Source organism: Tubulanus polymorphus, chromosome 2, assembly GCF_964204645.1.
Source record: "Tubulanus polymorphus chromosome 2, tnTubPoly1.2, whole genome shotgun sequence".
NCBI lineage: Eukaryota > Metazoa > Nemertea > Palaeonemertea > Tubulaniformes > Tubulanidae > Tubulanus > Tubulanus polymorphus.
This window is the reverse complement of record NC_134026.1, coordinates 22,464,782-22,486,165: the sequence shown is the minus strand read 5'-3', so window position 1 is coordinate 22,486,165 and position 21,384 is coordinate 22,464,782. Positions and strand designations below refer to the sequence as shown.

At 37.9% G+C, this 21,384-nt stretch overlaps 1 protein-coding gene across 1 annotated transcript; it reads left to right on the top strand.

The window, feature by feature from the left end:
• The first annotated feature begins 7,904 nt into the window (after positions 1-7,904).
• Positions 7,905-13,697, top strand: LOC141899856 (nuclear receptor subfamily 2 group E member 1-like). Its single transcript, XM_074786436.1, has 8 exons — positions 7,905-7,932; positions 9,724-9,805; positions 10,473-10,491; positions 10,606-10,741; positions 12,472-12,737; positions 12,862-13,096; positions 13,184-13,333; positions 13,426-13,697. The coding sequence occupies exons 1-8, from the start codon at positions 7,905-7,907 to the stop codon at positions 13,695-13,697; spliced, it is 1,188 nt and encodes a 395-aa protein (XP_074642537.1).
• Positions 13,698-21,384: the final 7,687 nt, after the last annotated feature.

Sequence of the window (21,384 nt, the reverse complement as noted above, 5' to 3'; positions counted from 1 at the left end):
GGGGTTGTTTCGTCTGTTTTTTAATAATTTGATGGTATATTATAATCCTGGGTTCCAGCACGTGTGGCACTCATGAAATATACTAAGTTTCATCACCTGGTGTGGTGTGGCGGCGTCATTCGACGTAAAGATTTCATACGCACATTTTTCCACGGTACACCTAGTTTTACCAGGGTGGTAGGATCGGTTCAATTGAACTACATGTAATTTGTTTCTTTTGTTTTACGGCCAAGCATTAGTAGATAAAATGACTGAAGGGGAATTTGGGCCAGACTATTCCAAAGCCATTTCCCAATTCAAGTAATAACTTATTACGGATAAATGCATTAAGCTACGAATCAGGTACAACTTGTCCACTCCGAAACTTACAATTATAATCAAATATAACTACAAGTTTTGGCCACTTCACTGATCTATATTTTCAACAATTCTTTCCAATTTTTGGCATGGATTACTTATGAAATGTTTATCTTAGCGGGAAACGCACGTAAGAATGTGTCGACTTAGTATATCGGATAAACTTTAGTGGCTTGATAATCAATCTTGGAATTAGCTGTTAGAAAAAATCCAGACTCGTCTTTTCTCGACGACAACATCAGAAATTGAGAAGTGATGTGCAGTCCGGAAGTACATAGTGTCGAATGTTTGCCAAGCTTTTAAACGATAAGGGGATCTATCTGTTCCGGCGTTTTCCGCAGTTTTCCTGCCTCAGTTGAATTTAAATTACTAAGCTACGTAAGTCACGTAACTTCGTCTCATAGTCGACATCGCAGGGAAATTCAGTTATATCTAATGAGGCAGGTTGGTCAATAAATAAAGTAAAAAAATGGTTTAGTTAAAATCCCCAAAAAGAGCAAATATACGCTTATGCATACACTTATGTGCATTTTTTAAAGCTTATTGTTTGTGACACATACGTAGGAAGAACCAACCGTTGGATGATCACCCGAAAGTCACACGCAAGGCAAATCTCATAAACGCGAAAATCTCAGTGCTGAAAGTATAAAGCTTATTATCGTTCAATAATGCCATTTCATGAGATCGTGCGAAATACGGAACTGAATCGAGTGAAATGTTTAATTGGAACGTTAATTTGGAACGCTTCAATCCCGTTCTTGCACGATTGGACTGTTTGGCGTCAAATTGTCACTTACGCGACACCTTAAACAGTTCCGTGTGATTATATTCATTCACAGTATTCTATTGACTCGATTTCTCTTGTGGTGAGGATTAAAAACTGCGACTGGCGGTCAGTGAAATCACGCTTGGGTCAGCCACAAAATGAATAAGACAGCAAAAATCCGTAATGATTTGCCTTCAGGGATCATGTTTATCGGATTGTCATTTTCATAATTCATGTGTATTCCTCATTTGTATCGCTCAGTATGGAATCGGCTGTTAGTATGAGAAAATGCAAGTTGCTAGGTCTCACCTTTGGGGGAAACGCCAATTTGCCAAATTAAGGATAGTATATGATCATTATACAGATATATTCTTGATGAGTCCAGCTTGCTCTGATTGCTAGTATAAGTATCATAGGTGAAAGCCGTTAAGTTTCAAATCGAAACAATTCAAATCTTCCCAGATGAGAAGCAGAATGGTAAATGAATAGATTGAATATGTTCCAATGAATAGAACTATAGTGTAGGCAATTATTCGGACGATTGAGATACGAAATCCCTGCCGAGATCAATTCAATGTGTAAATTTAATACAACGTTTTCAGATAATTTGTTTTATTATTTGATGCGGGTATAGAAGATTGAAATGATTTGGTTTCCGGAATCACCCAATCAGTTATTACTACGTAGGTGAACGAACCTTTCCTAGCCCACTTATCTCATCTTAACCCACCAGATCAATATTCCAACGGATATCCCAAAATATATTTTCAGAAAATGGACAAAATAGATTTGATGAAGCTTCCTTCTAATCCTCTTGATAAATCCATGGGTTAAAACCACAAACCATTCCATTGTGCGTTTGATAAAAAATAAAATATACACAATTTGGTACGTAACGCGCCATACCTCGAACTATCAAGGGGCTGTATAGGTAAGATAGTTGGTGCTAATCTAAATTCGTCTTTATGCGGACAAAATTTCTCCCTGGTAACGCGCGGTTTAAGTCAACATTTATCGCCAAACTCGTGACATTTAGCTTCACATCTGAAGTTGTGTGACTAAATTCAACGAAATTCCATACCCGCGTTAAAATGTTCAAATCGGTTGCGCAATACTGGCTATTTTACGCATATCATATTATGCGATATTTAGAATGAGTTTTCGCCTGTTTGTATTTAATTATAAGCGTATGGCGTGACAGACGTTGCCTACCGATTCGTCTATCTTTGGCCGAACAAAAAGAAACCGCACGCGAGCTCTTGTCGATATCGCTACTTGTTACGCGAATTCCGCAATAATTGAATAATCAACGTTGCTTGCCAAAATATCTATCTTTGGGGACACGCAGAGAAAAAAGAATCCACTTGTCCACGCGGTTACTTGACCATTGGCGATCTGGCTCCTTTCACCTGGCTGCGCAATCAATTCAATAGAACCCCTGATGCTCACGTGCCATCAATGATTTCATCCGATCATCAAATGACAAATTGACTGTTTAAGGGATTACGAGTGATTGCGGATACATTCACGACATAATATTCCGCCACTGGGTCCGACCTATTATCATCCCTTGCATCACACTCGTTAGATACTATTGACGATACCCGAAGGCCAACAATACCATACAACAACTGTTGGCGTTACGGTGTTTATCAACGTTACAAAACGGGCTGTTTTTCTATAATTATCGTTTACCCGTTCTCGTTTGTATACGCAAAAACTAAGATTTAATCAACGCCAGGAGCTGAACGACCATATAGATCAAATCTTGACCCAAATTCTGGATGAATCCCCATCTTAATAAAACCCTCAAAATGCGGCCAATGTCAAGTATTCGTTCTGGTAGGTTTTTACAAAAAAGAGAACGAGAAACCGGGCTCGGCATCTGCCTGTTGAAATTTACTCTTGAAATTTTCCTAAATTCCAGTCACTTTTGAATTGTCAGGCCTGTCGTTCGGTCTACAAACAGACAGCGACAAAGTGAACATCATACAAACAGTGGTGTGTGAAAATCATTTTATGATGACTAAAAAATGTGTCAAGGATCATAAGAAGTGGCCGGCGTGGAGGGCCGAAATGCGGTGGTATGAAATTAAAATGTTTATTTTGGTATAAGCACTTTAAACAATTGACTATCGCCAATCCACCAAGCCAGCATTTTCAACCATGGCTATTTATCCTGTGTGTTCAGGTGACGAAGACCACTTTCAGCGTCAGAGAATCAAAAACACTACATCAAAACGTTATTCACATTGTGTAGACTTCAAGCCCATGAGCCTCACCCTTACATTTATCCTTGACAAACAGTTATGATTATGCCCTACTTCATATTCTACTCTAGTGTGACAATTACATTTTTCTTGATAATCTAATGAAACGTAATTTTTCATTCATGTTGGAAGCATAATAGAAGGGCGTGTGGGTGTCCCTCCTTTTTGGATCTACTTGAAAAAAAAATATTTAAAACTGTTCGCTTTTATCCCGAAAACTTTTGATATTGCACGAAAAACAGATACGTGTAAAATGGCATCGTGTTCATTGTGGCTTTACTTGCGCTTACTCAGGTAGGTCAGTATTTAAAAACTGCAATCTCTATGATCTTAAGGTATCCCATAAAGCTTTACACACAACACATATATTCAGTAATTGGCGATCAAATTAAAATTTAAATCACGAAATGGAAATTTGTCCCATTTTTCAGAAACAGTGAAACTATGTAGGTGTTAGTAAGTGGTATAGGGTTTATATATGACATAATAACTAGATTAAAAAAAGTTTGTAATATTCAGCAAGGCACCCGAGAACTCTTGTGACTTAAGAAGGCCGCAAAAATTATACGGTATGTATATAGACCACTTGATCGATTTTACAGGGTCTGTTAGTCTTTCCCATGCCGTGGACACTTGACAATTTAGCGAAAGGTCTTCGAAAATCGTTAAATATGTAATACCAGTTCTCAATTGCGTTGAAAATGTGGAACGCGTGATTTGACTGGGTAATTTCGTTGGAAAGATTCCTATAACTAAGCTGTCCAGGGTGATAAAGTACTTGAACTTTAGAGAGGGAGAGGGAGAGGGAGAGGGAGAGGGAGAGGGAGAGGGAGAGGGAGAGGGAGAGGGAGAGGGAGAGGGAGAGGGAGAGGGAGAGGGAGAGGGAGAGGGAGAGGGAGAGGGAGAGGGAGAGGGAGAGGGAGAGGGAGAGGGAGAGGGAGAGGGAGAGGGAGAGGGAGAGGGAGAGGGAGAGGGAGAGGGAGAGGGAGAGGGAGAGGGAGAGGGAGAGGGAGAGGGAGAGGGAGAGGGAGAGGGAGAGGGAGAGGGAGAGGGAGAGGGAGAGGGAGAGGGAGAGGGAGAGGGAGAGGGAGAGGGAGAGGGAGAGGGAGAGGGAGAGGGAGAGGGAGAGGGAGAGGGAGAGGGAGAGGGAGAGGGAGAGGGAGAGGGAGAGGGAGAGGGAGAGGGAGAGGGAGAGGGAGAGGGAGAGGGAGAGGGAGAGGGAGAGGGAGAGGGAGAGGGAGAGGGAGAGGGAGAGGGAGAGGGAGAGGGAGAGGGAGAGGGAGAGGGAGAGGGAGAGGCTTGCTTTCTTTGTGCGAGGCCCGGGCTCGGTCCGCGATGGGGATGCCCGTAATTTCACCGTTACTTCTGCATCGTTACGCATCATTGATGATTTTAAAATTACGGCACGTCCTCGGTTTGATTTTTTACGTATGAAAATCTAAATCTCGCGTAGAATATTAAAATTTTTTTTATGGAGACTCATTTTTTTCTTTGGTCATATAAATCTAGAAATTGTTACGATCTTGAAATATTCATCTATTCACCGGTGTATTCCTGGGAGTTTTCGAGTTGTCGTGTTACTTAACTCTCGTATTTGAAATTCAAATTACAATAGATAAAACTTGATAGAACTAGAGAGCTGTAGCGCCACATAGCCGGTTAAGATCACTCATGTAGTCTCTAAAGTGCTGTTTTATAGATTCTACTTCCTATTCAAGCCAGTGTCGTCTTGACACCATTTTCTATTAGTCGCCGATGTTAGTTTTTAGGCCGCGTTACACTCGAGTGTTCTTAACGGCAACTTCACGGGAACATTTTGATAGTCATTTTGTAAAATTTGCCACTTCCTATATATGACAAGTACGCAAGGAAACTTTTTAACTTTGCAAGCGACGGTTGACAGTGTTGTCTATAGTTTGTACATTGTACGTAGGCCGATCGGATTTCTCATTGGCCTGCAGTTTGTGTCTGCCAGGCAGATGCCACCGTTGAATTGTAAGTGCCACTAGAATATTTCGCCGAGGATCTCTCTCGAAATCATTTGAAAAACAAAAACGTGAGATATGTATCAAAGGTGCCGTCGTCCTGAGCCTGAAGCAATTTCTAAACGACACTTTTTGTATATACTTCTTTAGTGACAAAATGACGTCATAAGACGCTGGTATCTTTTATGATTTAACAGCACTTGAACAATACGTATATAAATATGTTCATTGGAACGTTGTTACTTTCTGCTTGTCATTCTGTATCGAACAACATATAGAAAAATGATTTTTGCACCAGAATGTATGGTGACTGATTCGGGCCATACTAAAGAAAAATATGTACAGATAGAGGCACAAAAAAACAACTTTTTACATGGGCCCATTTTTTGTAATTCTCGAGCGAGAAAATAACGACAAACGGGCTTATGCAAACGTGCAGGACATTTTTTTAGTATTACCCGAATCGGCCACCAATAAGAATGGCCCGGATGGCGACAAAAAATCGGCGATGTTCCAATGAACTCAAAATCAAACTGATTTGAGTTCTATGGCGATGCTAAGCAATAAGCGTTTGACACGTAATCTTTTCACTGCGGAATGACCAAATAAGAGGAAATCGTGCTATTTGCAGCAAAGATCAAGTAGACGCATGCAAATGTGACGGTGTCGGCAGCGATCTCGCGTTACGAAGTTATTGCTATAGCAGATACACGAAGAGAAAGTGGCTAATGTTTGAGAAGCGTACGGTCCGACATCGAATAGCTCCTCGTTCATCAAACGAATACTTCCGCCCAAACACTCGACATTGCATTACAATTAACTCCTCATTTAAAAGCTAGGATGAGACTGGTTCAGTGAATTTATGATCGCCTAGTATATACAAATATATGATAATCGATACGCATGTATAACATAGGAAATCTTAATGTGTTTTCTAATTTTTCTGTGCCCAATTTGAGCGTAGAAACAATCATTCTTTTACATCGGCGCATTCCTGAACAACTTGTCTTTAGAATATACCCACCGATAATTCATATTTCATAGAGAAAAAATTCTCGTTTCCATCATGTCTTGACGACAAGGAATTTGACGTCATAACGCCATTTTAGCATCACAAATATTTTCCCAGCCAACTCGAATCAAGCCCTTGCCATCTGAACCAGAAATAATCAGAATAGGTCCCCAATGAGAAATGCCGAGGGATGTGTTTTTTCCCTATTTCACATCTTTCAATGACCTTTTTATTAATCCATATGGCGCCGGATTCGCGTATTAACAAGTTGCCTATATCACAAAACGTTTCAAAAGTTATTCTATCTGGCTGTGGGTTTTTTAGTTTTGTCACAGATAGTTGGTAACTTTAAATGGCTCAATTGTGCGCATGCTGTTATGGGATCAGACACGACCTCGGGCGGTACACCTCTTTCGGTAAAAGCGGCCGCATATTAAGCTGATTAAAATAGAGATCACTTACGATCGTCACCATTAAAAAACGATTACTTGTATCGGCTTAGAACAACATTTGGGTCAATTCTATCGATTGGAAACAGATCGATTTATCTGATATAGTTAGGCATAATTTCAGTGTTTTATGTCGCAGAGGAAAGTCGACCAAGTGTGTTTTGCCGACCACCAATGTGGGCTGAATTCGTCTCTAGATACTTTTCTATTAATATCTTTTGTAGAACTTTATTACCTGATAATGTACATTCAGTATATGGAGCCTGAGTTGTCGGATGGGCTACGAATATGAATTTTAGAAATCATAACATCCAATTAATACAATCGTAAATATGAATAAACGCCTATTACTTACGAAATTCATTAGTTATAGTTATAGTTTATTTTGCATAATAAATTGACACAAAGATATGTTTATTACATAAACGAAATTCAAATATCTAGTATCATTAAGAATGGAAATATGAATGAGCGAGCGTTCACTTAATTTGTTGAAAATAGGTAATTTAGTGAGTGTTTTCCGCAATGTTTTCCATGATGAAGTCATGAATTTATATATTGTTTGTTTGAAATTGTTTCCGACGACGACTTCGCTCTTAAAACTGGCATAAATTATGCTCACGAAATATAACGATAAATCAGGAACCCGTTTGACTGCTTCTCTGACCATATATTAGAGCAAGTCATTCAAATATGATTACTTTTAGTTGGTGGGGTGGGAACAATTGACAACTATTTCAATAGAAAGCTATGTGAACAACAAACACAATGACAATAGCAAAAGAAGCCACTGTCAATTAATATGAGGCCTTTCCCTCCATTATGAAACTATAACCAATCAGCTGTTGGCTTTCAAAACCCAAATGAAGCCACGCGGGGTATGGTTATATGAAGACCTGTTCAGTTCACACTTCGTTTCAATAGCACCAGGCTTCGACTGGGACAGTCGCGGTCTCGTTAAGAATTCGTGGAATTAGAACGTTTTTTAATTCATCTTCGGAATACGTATACCAAATTGAAAAATCTCACTGCATTTTGATGTTGGACGTTTCAAAGAGAATCGATATGAACAAACTGTCACCACCAACTTCAAGTAAGTAACTTTGAAAAAACTTCCACTATAATTCTTCAACAAACCGATTTTCTAATCGGTGTGGAAAGAAAATTCCTATTCTGAAACCGTTTTTTTAAGAAAATATTTGACACTTAAACAAGGTTCTATCTTGCGATGTAGCATTTTGCAGTGGATTATCATTTAAAAGTCTCTATCATCTAAATTTTGAATATAGAATTAAAGCTTGTTATGATAATATATCAGAATTATATACAAGATCTAAGATGGACTTCAGATATTAGAACGTTTTATTTGATAACTAATCATTTTACTATGAAAGGAATTTTGAAACATCTTCGTACGACTTTCGTTCGACTAGGTTATGTTGGGTAACTGTTCACCGAGTCCTTTTTGCAACGAAACTCATGTAACTCATTGAATAGAACTCGAACTAACGTACAAGAATAATCAGGGATTGTTGACTTTTAAACGGTAATGACGTATAGCCAAAACTAAATCAGGGAATTTGTCCAAAATTGCTCGGTTTTATTGTCGTCAGTAAAAGGTCAACAAGATATTCCTAGTTAATGCAGCCGAAACAGAGTCAAGTATTTCGCCTGTAGTTTGCCTGTGTAGTATGTATATTTTTATTATGAACATATTCGAGAAACATAAATGTAGACGTTTATGTTTCTCAAATATGTTCAATACATAACGGCATAAAACTTGATTCAAAACAATAGATTCTGTGCTGGTTTTCGCAGAGGCGTTCAACTCTTCAATTGATTTGAATTTTTTCATCAATTATTTCAAATGTCGAATCGATTTTGGACTTGAGAGTCAAAGTGAGACTCGTTGTGACGAAATAATCATGTGGTTGGAGAAACATTCTTAGACAAAAGTTATGATGTATTCTTGATGGAAATCTACATATCACTCAAAAATTGAAATCAGTAAATGTATATACGTGTGAAAAATCCTATCGGCCATTGTGCCGGTTTTAGATTGCGATGTTTATTTTCCCATCGAGTTTGACTTATAGATTCGCCATTCAGTAGTCAAGTAACCCATCAAAAACTGCGCGATTTAGAAAAACATGTTTTTGAAGTCGAACGATCTTATTATTATTATCAAAAAAGGGATGTGATAATTGTAAACCAGCTCTAGCACTACGTGACCTATAGCTTCGATCGTAGATTCCGAAGCGTCCGTTGTAGTCGCTGAAAGAAGGCATTTTTACGGGAAATGAAATATTTACATTCTCGGATGGCAACAATGTTGGACGTCTATTTCTTTATTCGCGCACCTTTAGAAAAATCATGTCAATTTCATGAACAGATAATACGTTATCACAGTCGAGCACATGTTCCATTCTAAGATTCGTGACTGAAAAGTATTTAACTTCAAGAAGCCAGTTTTTTATCAATTGATCGATTGGTTTTTCTTTCGGTCGCATTTACAGAGGCGAATAAATCTTTTTCTCCATTGAAAAAGCGACCACAAAAAAATATCTTTTTCAATTGTGCGGGAATATATCTATTCAAGATAAAACTAGATATACACATTTTCTTCATTATTTCTATGTTATGTTATTAAAAACATCCAACTATCGAAACCTCTTATGGACTATATTTTGTTAATCATAATTTTCTTTGCGGAGAAAATAAATCGTATCATATTATCATATTCATGATTCATATTCATGATGTATATTCTATCGTTTATTTCACAAGTTTACGATATGTTTGTTTACACGAATTTTAATGAGAATTCGTCTATTTTAGATATCAATTCAGGATACATGATTATATATTATCGGTCTTATTTCAGGTCGAATATTGGTTGACATTCCATGCAAGGTTTGTCAGGATCATTCGTCTGGTAAACACTATGGAATCTACGCTTGCGATGGGTAAGCATAACATAATAACTCGTAAATAGATTATATATAATATAATATAATTATCATATTTCTATGACCATGGATTCTTCGTTTAGAGTCCCTGGCATGACGTAGTTAATTTTCAATTCTAGATATTTCTGTCCTTATCTCCTTGAATTGAATCGACATAATACTATTCATATGTAGAAATCTTATATCAATATAAAGGCTACTTGAATCTCTCTATAGCAAAAAATCGTTGCTAACCTGAGTCTATAAATAAGTTACTAGATTAAAAATCACCCCCACATGTTAAATTCGATACCCACCAACTAAACAATAGGTGAAGAAGCCATCCAAACTGACCATCTCGCGGTCTAATCTGCTTGGCCCAGTGTGTTTAGTTCATATTAGTTGACAAAAGTATCCTTTATGAAGATATTAATGATTGCATCACTGGATGCGAGCTGGTTACATCACCATCTCGGAGACCAGTCGACTGATACGGGGGTGCAAGTGATCGGATTAATTTTCAAGCGTTTATTGAATTGTCACCACCTCGCACAATCGAGTCTTTAAAGTAGAATAAACATTGAATAAAGGGAAACTAATTGTAATTGATGGTTTAATTCTTAATAAGTGTCGCACATCTGACAATATTACCCGCTCTAATCCGCTGTATTTCTGTTTTTTGCAGATGCGCTGGCTTCTTCAAGGTAAACATTTTGATTATTTAATCCTTATATATTTCGTATATTAGTTTTTTTTTTGTAAAGTAGATTTCTTCCAAAATCCCTGTTAAACAAATGCTCTTATGTTTCGTTTTTCAGCGATCTATTCGTCGTAATCGTCAGTATGTCTGCAAGTCACGCGGACAAGGAACTTGTTTAGTGGATAAAACTCATCGTAATCAATGCAGAGCGTGTCGTCTGACGAAATGTGTGGAGGCTGGAATGAATAAAGATGGTGAGTATTCTTCTTTTGATTATGTGTACTTGCACCAGTTACTAAAAGCGCCGAATCTCGCGTTTTTCAACTGGTAAATGGCTAATTTATGCTTTGCCTCGTTCCCGTGCCTGTCGTCGAGATTCGGCGCGGATTGTGTTTTGCCGTTATTGAAAAATAACAGCTATCCGCGTCTCATTTGAATAATAGCCGTGCAAAGTGTAAATTAGCAAATTACGGAGTAACCCAACACTCGATCTCTTGCCGAGCCGAGGAACCTCGTCAAAAAAACTGCGTGTCTTGTTTGTGCGATGTGTCAGATGTTGTTCTAAATGCATATGGAGCTTCTGACTTAGTGACAAAAAGACACCGAAAACATGAATAGGGTACAATTACCCGTCGGGCCGCGCCAGATCGACACTACCCCTTCTAATCCAGCACGTCAGCACCCAAAGAGCCGGTTATTAGACCGCTTAAGTTACCCTTAGGCTCGTATTCTTAATATAATATGCGGCATAATTGGCTCGAATTGGACATCGCTTGAATCGACCCTCGCTAACCATCGTTCCTTTGATCGGGACAAAACGGTTTTGCCAGATTTCATTTTGATTATCGCCTGCCACATCTAACTGCAGCTTTTCAAAACGAAAGCTGATCTAAATTATTGGTCCGACTTTTCACACATCAACAGAAAGAAAGCACAACCGATAAGATCTGCACCTGACCTGTTTTATAGATCGGGGCCTCGGCGATATTCCGAACGCTACTTACTCTTCGGATAGCGGCAAAATTGTTGGCCTACAATTTTTCGTGAAAAGAAATGACACCCCTAGCGAAACCATTCACTAAAATTCACATTCATTTTGAAAAGCAGGACATTTCATTGTTGATTTCTTAATGCCGGCAATATTTAAAACGTTACTTGATGGCTTTACAGTGTAATTACTCTGGGTGGTGGGTGGGCACACATCTTGAATGATACGGTACATAAAAAGAGTCGAAATTCAGTACCTCGGCGAATTAATCACAAAATCAACACTACCCCCACTGCGCTGGAGTTTTTGTCAGCAACAGACAATAATCAAACCTGAATTTGAAAACGCATTACTTCAACACTAAAAATCGTGACTCAAAGATTTTTAACAAGCTATTCCGGTATTATCTCTATAGTCCCCCATGGATTCGTCAATGTCGCCGTTTAACGTAAAAGCCCTGCAGGTGTTGAGAGTCGATTTGTAAACGCTCAGCTAATTCACAAAGTCAGCTACCAGTCAACGACGATACTGGGCCAGTTATAGTCAATGGCGTCTCGGTGGTTTTTGTATCAAGAAATGGGGTATTTGACAGCCACTGTTCACCGGGGACATAATTGTTGCTCTGGGCACTCGGAGTGTCTTTAGTAGTCGTCGAGCATGTGACTATGAACGAACGAGCATAATTCATGACCAGAGGGGGGTTAACGTGCCTATCCTGACTAGAAATCAACTGTGAAAAAAGACAAAACTGCGTTTAATAACAAATTAGCTCGAATAAACCAGCATCGCATCCGCTGAGAGCGCATATGCTCAATATCGAAATACCGCGAAAAAATCCCGCGGCAGTGATTTACCCGCTGAAATGTATTTCTTGTAGGCTGGATACTTTGCACGAAACAAAATAATCTGTAAAGTAATAATAATGACATTAGTTTCAAACGCGTGTGATCGTATTACGTCTAACACGCACAGTCGCATTCTCTTTTCTGCCTTCAGCCGTACAACACGAAAGAGGCCCCCGCAACTCAACCATACGTCGACAAGTAGCCATGTACCTCAAAGAACAGACCGAACTGTCGTCAATGATGTCTGTAGCGAACACGCCGTTCCGGTCACCGTACTTTCCATCGACGACACTGATGGGCCTGGAAAGACTACAACCGCCTGTCTCGGAGCCATCGTCACCTTTGATAGGCACAGTTCCATCTCCAGTTATATCAGCAGCACCCCCTCCCCCATCCATATGCCAACCTACTCCAAAGGTAAGAATATATACATAGGTATTAATTGTATTAATTCTATTCATGTTTAAATTTGACAAAAAATATCAAGTTTATGTCTTAAAATATTGTTGAATAATCATTTCGAATCTTGCCTTATTTCTAGTATCCGCATGAAATTATGTCCACTTACATCAACACGAGACCCGAGGCGATTTGCGAGGCAGCGGCTAGATTGCTGTTCATGAACGTCAAATGGACCAAAAGTATCCCGGCATTTGTCGGTTTACCGTTGCGAGATCAAACTCTACTTCTAGAAGAAGGATGGAGGGAACTATTCGTTTTAAGTGCTGCACAATTTCAGATGCCAATAGAAGTAACACCACTTTTAGATGCAGCAGGTAAGGCTAACAGATCCCTTTAGAAGATATTGACCAATATTTTATTGAATATATTTTGGAATTACATTTGACATTTTCAATGAACAGGTATCACGAAGGAACATTCTTCATCCGATAAAGTAATACAAATCATAAGCGAGATGAGGCTGTTTCAAGAGGTTCTAACTAAATTCAAGGCAATGCAAGTCGATCCGACAGAATACGCATGTCTGAAAGGCATCGTTTTGCTCAAAACAGGTATTTTACTAATTTCTTTTCTCAGTAAATGAAGAACCGGAATAGAAAGAATTCAATCTTTAACATGCATTTTCTTTTTCTGTTTTATTTAGTGTTCCAAAACAACAGTTCGACGGAATTAAAAGACTTAAGAGATATTCAAGCGGTGGCGAGTCTTCAAGATCAAGCTCAGATCACCCTGAACAAATACATTCAAACGGCGTACCCAACTCAGCCATTCCGATTCGGTAAACTTCTGTTGCTACTTCCGTCTTTGCGTGCCATCTCGACATCTACGATCGAGGAATTATTTTTCCGTAAAACAATTGGGTCCATACCGATTGAAAGACTTATAGTCGACATGTTCAAATCAACGGAGTTCTAATTTCTGGTGTTCGTAAAAAAAACTTTGACGGAAAATCTTGTCTTTCCAGAAAGTGCTGCCAAAAATTGCATTGAGATATTGATATTTGCTTTATTGATGTCATTACAGTTCAGTTAGATTAGGACATTATTTTATATTTTTGTTCTTTGCGGATCCAATGGGTTTCACAAATCCGCTATTAATTTCACATGGATCTTCATAAGTACACCGGGATGAAAAAAGTCAAAGTGCTATATATGTGGATACATTTCTATTACTGAGATGACTTATTTCTAACATCATTAGAAACTTATGTTTCAAAAGAATGCTTTACTTGAGCACAATCACACTTTCATGACCTTGAAATATGTATACGTATGTATAAATTGTTCAAATGACTCTTCAGCATTAAACGGCTGAAGTGTCTCAGACTCAAACCTGGGTCACAGGGTATAACGTTGTAAATTTCAAGAAATTAAGAGACCAACACTTCTCAGCATGTGTTGTTTGTCGCTTGTAAAAAGGGATCAAGTGCAATCATTTCATATATTTCGTATATCAAAATATTATTGAGAGACAACAAAAATCAATGTTCTTCCATTTGAATTGGTTTTAGTTCCATTCATTTAGCCATATAAGGATCACAGATGCAAAATAGTTCGTCTTGTGATGACTTCAAGTATTTCAGATACGTAACATACATTTAAATACGTAACATACATTTAAATTAAATGTTTGAAAAGTGTAAATAGTTATATAAAAGATTGTCTTCCGAGCCATATATATATATATATATATATATATATATATATATATATATATATATATATATATATATATATATATATAGATATATATATATATATATAGATATATATATATATATATATATATATATATATATATATATATATATATATATATATATATATATATATATATATATATATATATATATATATATATATATATATATATATATATATATATATATATATATTTATCATTTACTGATTGGTAATATCATTTACTGATTGGTAATGAAATGTAAAAAAGGACATAATATTTTGTAAGTGTAAACACATGTATATAAGTTCTATTTGTGAATTATCTATATTTAACATGTAGGCTTTAATGGTAAAATGATCATTGTTCTGACTGCAACGGAGTCAATAAATCCTGTTATATCATGAAAACAAATTCTTGCCTTGGTTACAGCAGGTAACACCGCTTTCCTGCGTTCGACGTCCTGAATTCATTTCATTGAACAAGAAGGAGAATATATGGAGCCCAAAATACATATTTTCATTCGTACATTTACACTTGACTCATATTCTACTAAAGGATTTATTCTAAATTCAATTTCGATATGTTTCGGCGACGGATGTGACAATGGGCAGATATTCATAAACACGTTTAAGTGATTTCAACTTGTAAAATATTTCGCTTTTAACAAAAGCTAAAACGCAATGTCCCCGTTATATGTAGACATAAAATCAGCCATCAAGTACCTCGTGTCGTAGTCGCAAATCTCTATAAATAATAGCTATCTATTTCTCATTTCTATGGAGTCGTGACATTTCGTGAAAAAAAATTAGGCTTCGCTTGTCAAACAATAAAAGGACTATTGCCTCTTCACCTCGTATGAGCATTATTGAAATAAGCCTTCAACGAAATTTATTAAACTTATAAGTTATCTAAAAGTACAAAAAAGCGCTGGGACATACTACATTTTTGACACAGCCATTATCAGTAGCCGTTGCAAACTTGGGAGACAGTCATCTTGAGTTGTTATTGTCGCTTTAGTTACACCAAACTCTGGGAGGATGTTAAAGCCTATCTGCCCGGTCGATAACGAGTATTAGAGGCATTTTGGAAATCGGTGTCGAGTTGCCTTCCAACAAAATAAGAATGAGATCTATTCGCACCTCGTACAAGATTCGTACAACCACTTGACTTGAATAACAGTCAAACTTGCCGACCTGGGGGTTATAGTGGCTCAAGGCGACCGTTCAGTCATGTTTGGTAGAAGAAATCTAATAGTTTCCAGCCGGTCAATTCATTCTATTCGAGTACATTTTCACATCTGAGGACATTCAAATCGACGACTACTTATTTGTATGCTTGATTTCTCCTGTTCAAAGTGTTTATTTGATTAAGTACATTTCCGGTTATCATCTCGGCTTCCCGATCACTACAGATAGCAGATGTAGAACTTAGTATTTAGTTCCCATTATCACTTATTTGAATGAGGCAGGAATACAAATAAAAATATAACGTAAATTATATTCGTCCATCAATGTTTGTTTCATTAGAAAAAAAAAACAAATTGAATACTAGTCTGAATTGAGTTATTCCGTCGTTTCGCTGATTTTGTGAAAATGAAACAAGTCCATACACTTCACGACATGTTTCAACTCGCTGACGAAAGTAATTGGAATTTGCTTTTGGTTTCCAGTATTTGTCATGATGATTAAAGAAGTTGGTTTGTCGAAGAAATGAAAATATGAATTCCACGTCAGCTATTGTTTGAATTCCGTCTTACAAAGAACTGATGACTGAATCAAGAGAATCAAGAATAACATTGATTCTAGCAGATGATTATTCATACGACCAAATGCACAAAAACAAACAGATTAAATTTCAACTGTTCAAAAACAACTAAAACGAATAGAAATTACTAATTGCTTTCTTTCACAATGCTCCAGAAAGAGCCTTAAGGTTGATTCCAATTCTAACTCGAAGATAGATTTATAACGATAACATTAAGTATTGTCATCACACGATTTGCAACAACATCCTAAATGCTATTGAGATCACCGCGATCTTAGCGTGAACATTCTCGAGGCAAAAAACGATTTAGGTAGTGCTGCTTCTCGTAGAGTGCCTAATTCAATATTCTTCCCAAATTCTAACTGCAATGCAATGAGACCATCTGCGTATTGAGACGGAACAGTGTTCGTATTGCGACTTTCGCTGCTCCACCTGCGCAAATAGTCACACGATTCCTATTTGCTTTTGACGCAATTCTAGCCCGAGTCGCCGCAATTATGCGTCCATTTAATGACTTTTCGAATATTTAACGGAAAAACACCAGCTCGGTGAGAGGTTTCTCGCGAAATCATTTTTCGGGAGACGGCGAAATAATGGGGAAGTATTATATCATTGTGATGGCACGATTTTCGTGACCGATAGACCATGTTCTAGAAATTGCACTAGACTTTACGAGTGCGTGTTTCTATGTTCTGATCATCAGATAGCGCGTTTTTTAAAAAGTTTTATAGATTCGGTTACTCAATACCTGTTACCACGCGTGTATAAAATGAAGTTGATTCGTTTCACATTTAGAATAATTGCTGCTCTATCCGCTGGGTCACGATTCTTCAAATAGGACCCACAGGTGTGCCATGACGCACACCAGTGGGACACATAGATTTCAGAGTCAAATACAGACACATTTCGCATTCCTGCATGAAATATGCTAATCGGCGTTTTCAGGCCTGTGCGGAGGAGGTCGGGGGTGGCGAACGAAACCCCTAAAATTTTCAAAATTCCTTCCAAAACCCTGCGCAAAATTTGGATACAATTTACAACTTGTAAATATGCTATTGTTAAATGACGTCATAAAAACAAGACATTTTTTTAATTAAGGTTATCAAAAACATCTTATTCAATCCTTTTTCAATAGGAAAGTGCCCCTTTTATCGTGAAAAATGCCATTTTTCTTGAAATAGAACTGTCCCTCGAAAAGCTCGGCACGGGCCTGGTTTATTCGGAATTTAGAAAAACTAAATGTTGTTACTATATGATTATACGCGTATAAAGGCTAAAAGGCCTACAATCTCGTAACCATTCGTAAATCTCTGTCTTATTCTAATGAATTCAATGCGAAGTTGAAGTACGAATAGAACTGATTGTCCGGGTTTTATTTCTATTTGCGTACTTATATTTTCTGAAAGTCGATGTTTGATTCGTAATTATTCTTTACCCCGAAGTTAAATAACGTGGATGAGCATTTAACATTACGTATATACGTATGAGAAACTGCGGAAAACAATTTCCCATGACAAAACTGTCAGGATTACTTAACAATAATTGTAAAATCTTCTTTAAATTTCTGATTTGTCTGTGACGTTTTTTCCCTTGGTCGGACCTATACAAATCTACCCGAAGCCCGCGATCGTTAAAGCATTCAAACGCGCGCTAGAATAACAGTCGCATTAGCCTAGGTAAAAATACGTTCAAATCCTTACGCATTTAGACACAATGAAAAATCATGGCGGAAAAAACCCAGCGGCCGTCGATTCAGGGCCGCATTGAAGACGAATCAGTATCAACTATTGAAGTTGACAAATTTCAATGCGAACGTGAATATGTTCGATACATACGGCCTATTGTGGCTGATAAAAAGCCTACTTGTATTTAATCCTTGGGAAAATGAGTTGTCAAATAAACGTTAAAGCGCCACATCAGACCGAAAGCCGGATTATGTCAACTAGTCAAACACGCCCAGGAACTGAATACGAGCCCGGAATTTGACAAAGGACAAGTTTCCTGATCAACCCCGCCGGCTGAAAATGCTTTAACTTCATATATTATGTACTTCTTAACATACCCATAAAAATAGTCTCATTACTTCACAGGAATTGATAACGCGTATAGGGGATCGGGAACCAAGGGTTTTTGGGGACCGAATTTATATTTCATTTCTGTGACTAAACGGAGAAATTTAAAATAAACTCTTCAGTTTGGTCTGACGACCTTTTGTATGCGCATATTCACCCGAAAATGACTTTTCTTCGGTTCATAGAAGGCCTGAATTATTTGCAATATGATTATTCTAGTGTCTAACGTTTTACAGTGTGTGCGTCGTATATCTATTATCACGGTGAAGTATGATTTCTATTATGTTAAATCGGCGGTGATAATTAGCCCTAAATCCCGTTTTGAATAGTCAAGTACTGTCGAAGGTATGACCGTTTAATTACGACCACGGTCCGCCGGTAAAGATCTATGCAATTCTGACACTTTGAATCATAGGGGTATTCTGTCTAAAACCTGGATAAAATTGTCCGCGCTTACAAATCTGACCGTTAATCTTTCGTGAACTTCGCTCGACTATATTAACTTTTCTAATCTAACATATGAGAAGTCATTGTAAAATAGGTATTTGACAGGTGACCGAGGATAACGCCGCCGGCGAAAGTGCCTCTTATGATCGAAACCAATTGTACAGCATATGAAATATTATAATCATCTATGATATTTTATAATATATACAGCAATCACTGGCAACGATTGCACCTGGTCGCAATTCAAGCGATAAATGCGGTCAGATGTTCATCTGCTGACTTTAAGAAGGAAATACTTTTCTCAAAGACCTTTATTCGCCTAATGTATAACTTAGATGCATCCATACATCACTCTCGAGTGGGGGCTGCACTCATGCCGAATATTACTGACAAATTCGGATGGATCTAAACCCAGTCTCCCTGTCATCAGCTCCCACCATGAGTCTTCTATGCCATGGATAGGTGCACCGACAATCAGAGATTATTTATCCCCTTATCTGACACAGGCTTCCAGCCATGTGTAAGTTGGTGTTCTTTGGTAAATATTCTACAGTATCCATATAATTATCGACAATCAACGAGCTGACGATAGTGAATTTATAGTCGATGAAGTAGAGATTGTTCGCACGATTGATTATCAAAGACAAATCGATCGTTTGGCAATAAATTAATGTGACTAGACTCTATAGGCGTCCAATGCCAGCAGTTAACAGCGGTGGTTTTTTGTCGACGGTATATATCGACACGATATTAATGACTTCATTAGATTGAATAACTCTTTTTGGAATGGGAAAGGCAACATGTGGATCGAGGTGATTGCAATATTGTGTTACAAATGACACAAACCGCCAGATTTATTAAAACACTCTTGCAAAAAAGATAGGATAATAGCGAGTATATCTTCGGTACGAACGAATTAATCACTGTGTAAACCAATTCGTAATATCGTTCTGAAGGGAAAATCTATAAGAGTTACAATACAGTGGCATTCGATAGAATCCGGGGCTCCGGTTACTTCTTTTCTGAAAACTTCGGATGTGAAGATCGAAATTTTTTGTTCAAACTGATAACCATTCGGTACAAAAGGGATTTCACCGAACGACAATATGTGATACAATTTTCAAACATACGGTTCGGGTCGAAAACACATTTGTAGACGACACTCTTCGATACAGATCTATTCTTAATCGGTTCAAAGCGTTAGTATCAATTTTTTTCAGATTTTTCGACGAGAGGGTGTGATATTGATCGCTTTTTGGTGTTGATAATGTGGTCAAGCGTACCCATGTCGCCGCTCTTAATTATCGCTTCAAAATGATAACAAACGGGTTTACCGCTCTTGCTGTCAATTAAAGTGTTACTTGTACCTTGATCGCGCCATCTGTCGTCATCACTTTCTCGCCGAGTTTGCTCGAGTATATCTTTCTGCGCGCGTTTAGATGAAGAGTCATCGGTGGCTGACAAATTGGCCCTTCAGCTCTTTACATGGAATTCGCTTGAAACAGAAAATCTGCCCCAAACCATTAGAAAACCAATATCTGAATGGTTGTATCGCGGCAGCCGTCTGTGATGTACAATAAGTACGAGCTGATCTAAAGACGGACACCTGTTGTTTTAACGACCGCATCTCAAAAGTTGGATCACATTTTTGCTACGAGCAATTCTGAATTTTAAACAGCATTGGATAATTAAAGTATAGACTGAAAATTAGAGTGTCTCATCTTCTGTCTAAAATTTATGATTTCGGCATTGAGGACTAGCGAAGGCTATCATTTCAACGCATCGTTCACCAAAAATTAATTCCAATCCTATTCAGGAAAACGTTTAGGCATGCTAACTCCGGATTGGGTTACGAGGATTGCCTTTGTCCACGAAACCTTCGTAAAATTTTGCCCCTGGTTAATAGACGTGCTGTTGTCAGTATTAATCAATTCGATATGATTCGTAAATTGATACGAAAGAATAAGGCACATCATCGGCCTTTTCGTCGCTAGCGTTTCTTCAAAGTTGTAAGTCTGCATAGGGGAATATCGAACTGTTTTGATACAAGGATACAATTTCCGAGGTTTTCAGTAAGAAAAGTTAGTGCGGGTGAGGGCTCATAAGTTTTATCATATTTCTCACTGGAAAAAGCCAGCATAGAAAGTATAAACATTCGTGGACCAGATAGTTTGCTGGTGAAAACAATACAACGGCCATACCATCGATTCGCACTTTTTGGGTTTTACTACGCCAATTACAAGCTCCGTTGGCTAAATAAAAACAATTTCTGGTCTCGTCTCGCCTCGGCGTAGAGTCGTGCGCGGAAAATGCCACAGGTGCAAACTCATCACCGATATATTCAAGAAATTTATTGCCTCATAAAGCGCCGGTTTTATTACAATCACAGACATCATGTGTAACTAGCAAATCCTTAGAAAAATAGGAAATAAAATGCATGACCAGCTTTTGTAATTCGTAATTTCATTTCCCGGCGAAGTCTGGCGTATACGTGAGCCACAAACAGCAATCCGTGAGAAACACGCGCCCTGTTTGAAATCTCTGTTTAGCCGGCGAACAGAAAATCATTATTAATAAATCTGACAGAGGCTTAAGTTGTGTTTTATTGACATTTTAATACAAAAGACTCTTACGTT

Coding starts and splice junctions, on each gene's coding strand:
- LOC141899856 (XM_074786436.1), top strand. CDS start 7,905: ATGAACAAACTGTCACCACCAACTTCAA. Junction 10,742..12,471: donor GGCTGGAATGAATAAAGATG/GTGAGTATTCTT, acceptor TTCTGCCTTCAG/CCGTACAACACGAAAGAGGC. Junction 13,334..13,425: donor CATCGTTTTGCTCAAAACAG/GTATTTTACTAA, acceptor TGTTTTATTTAG/TGTTCCAAAACAACAGTTCG.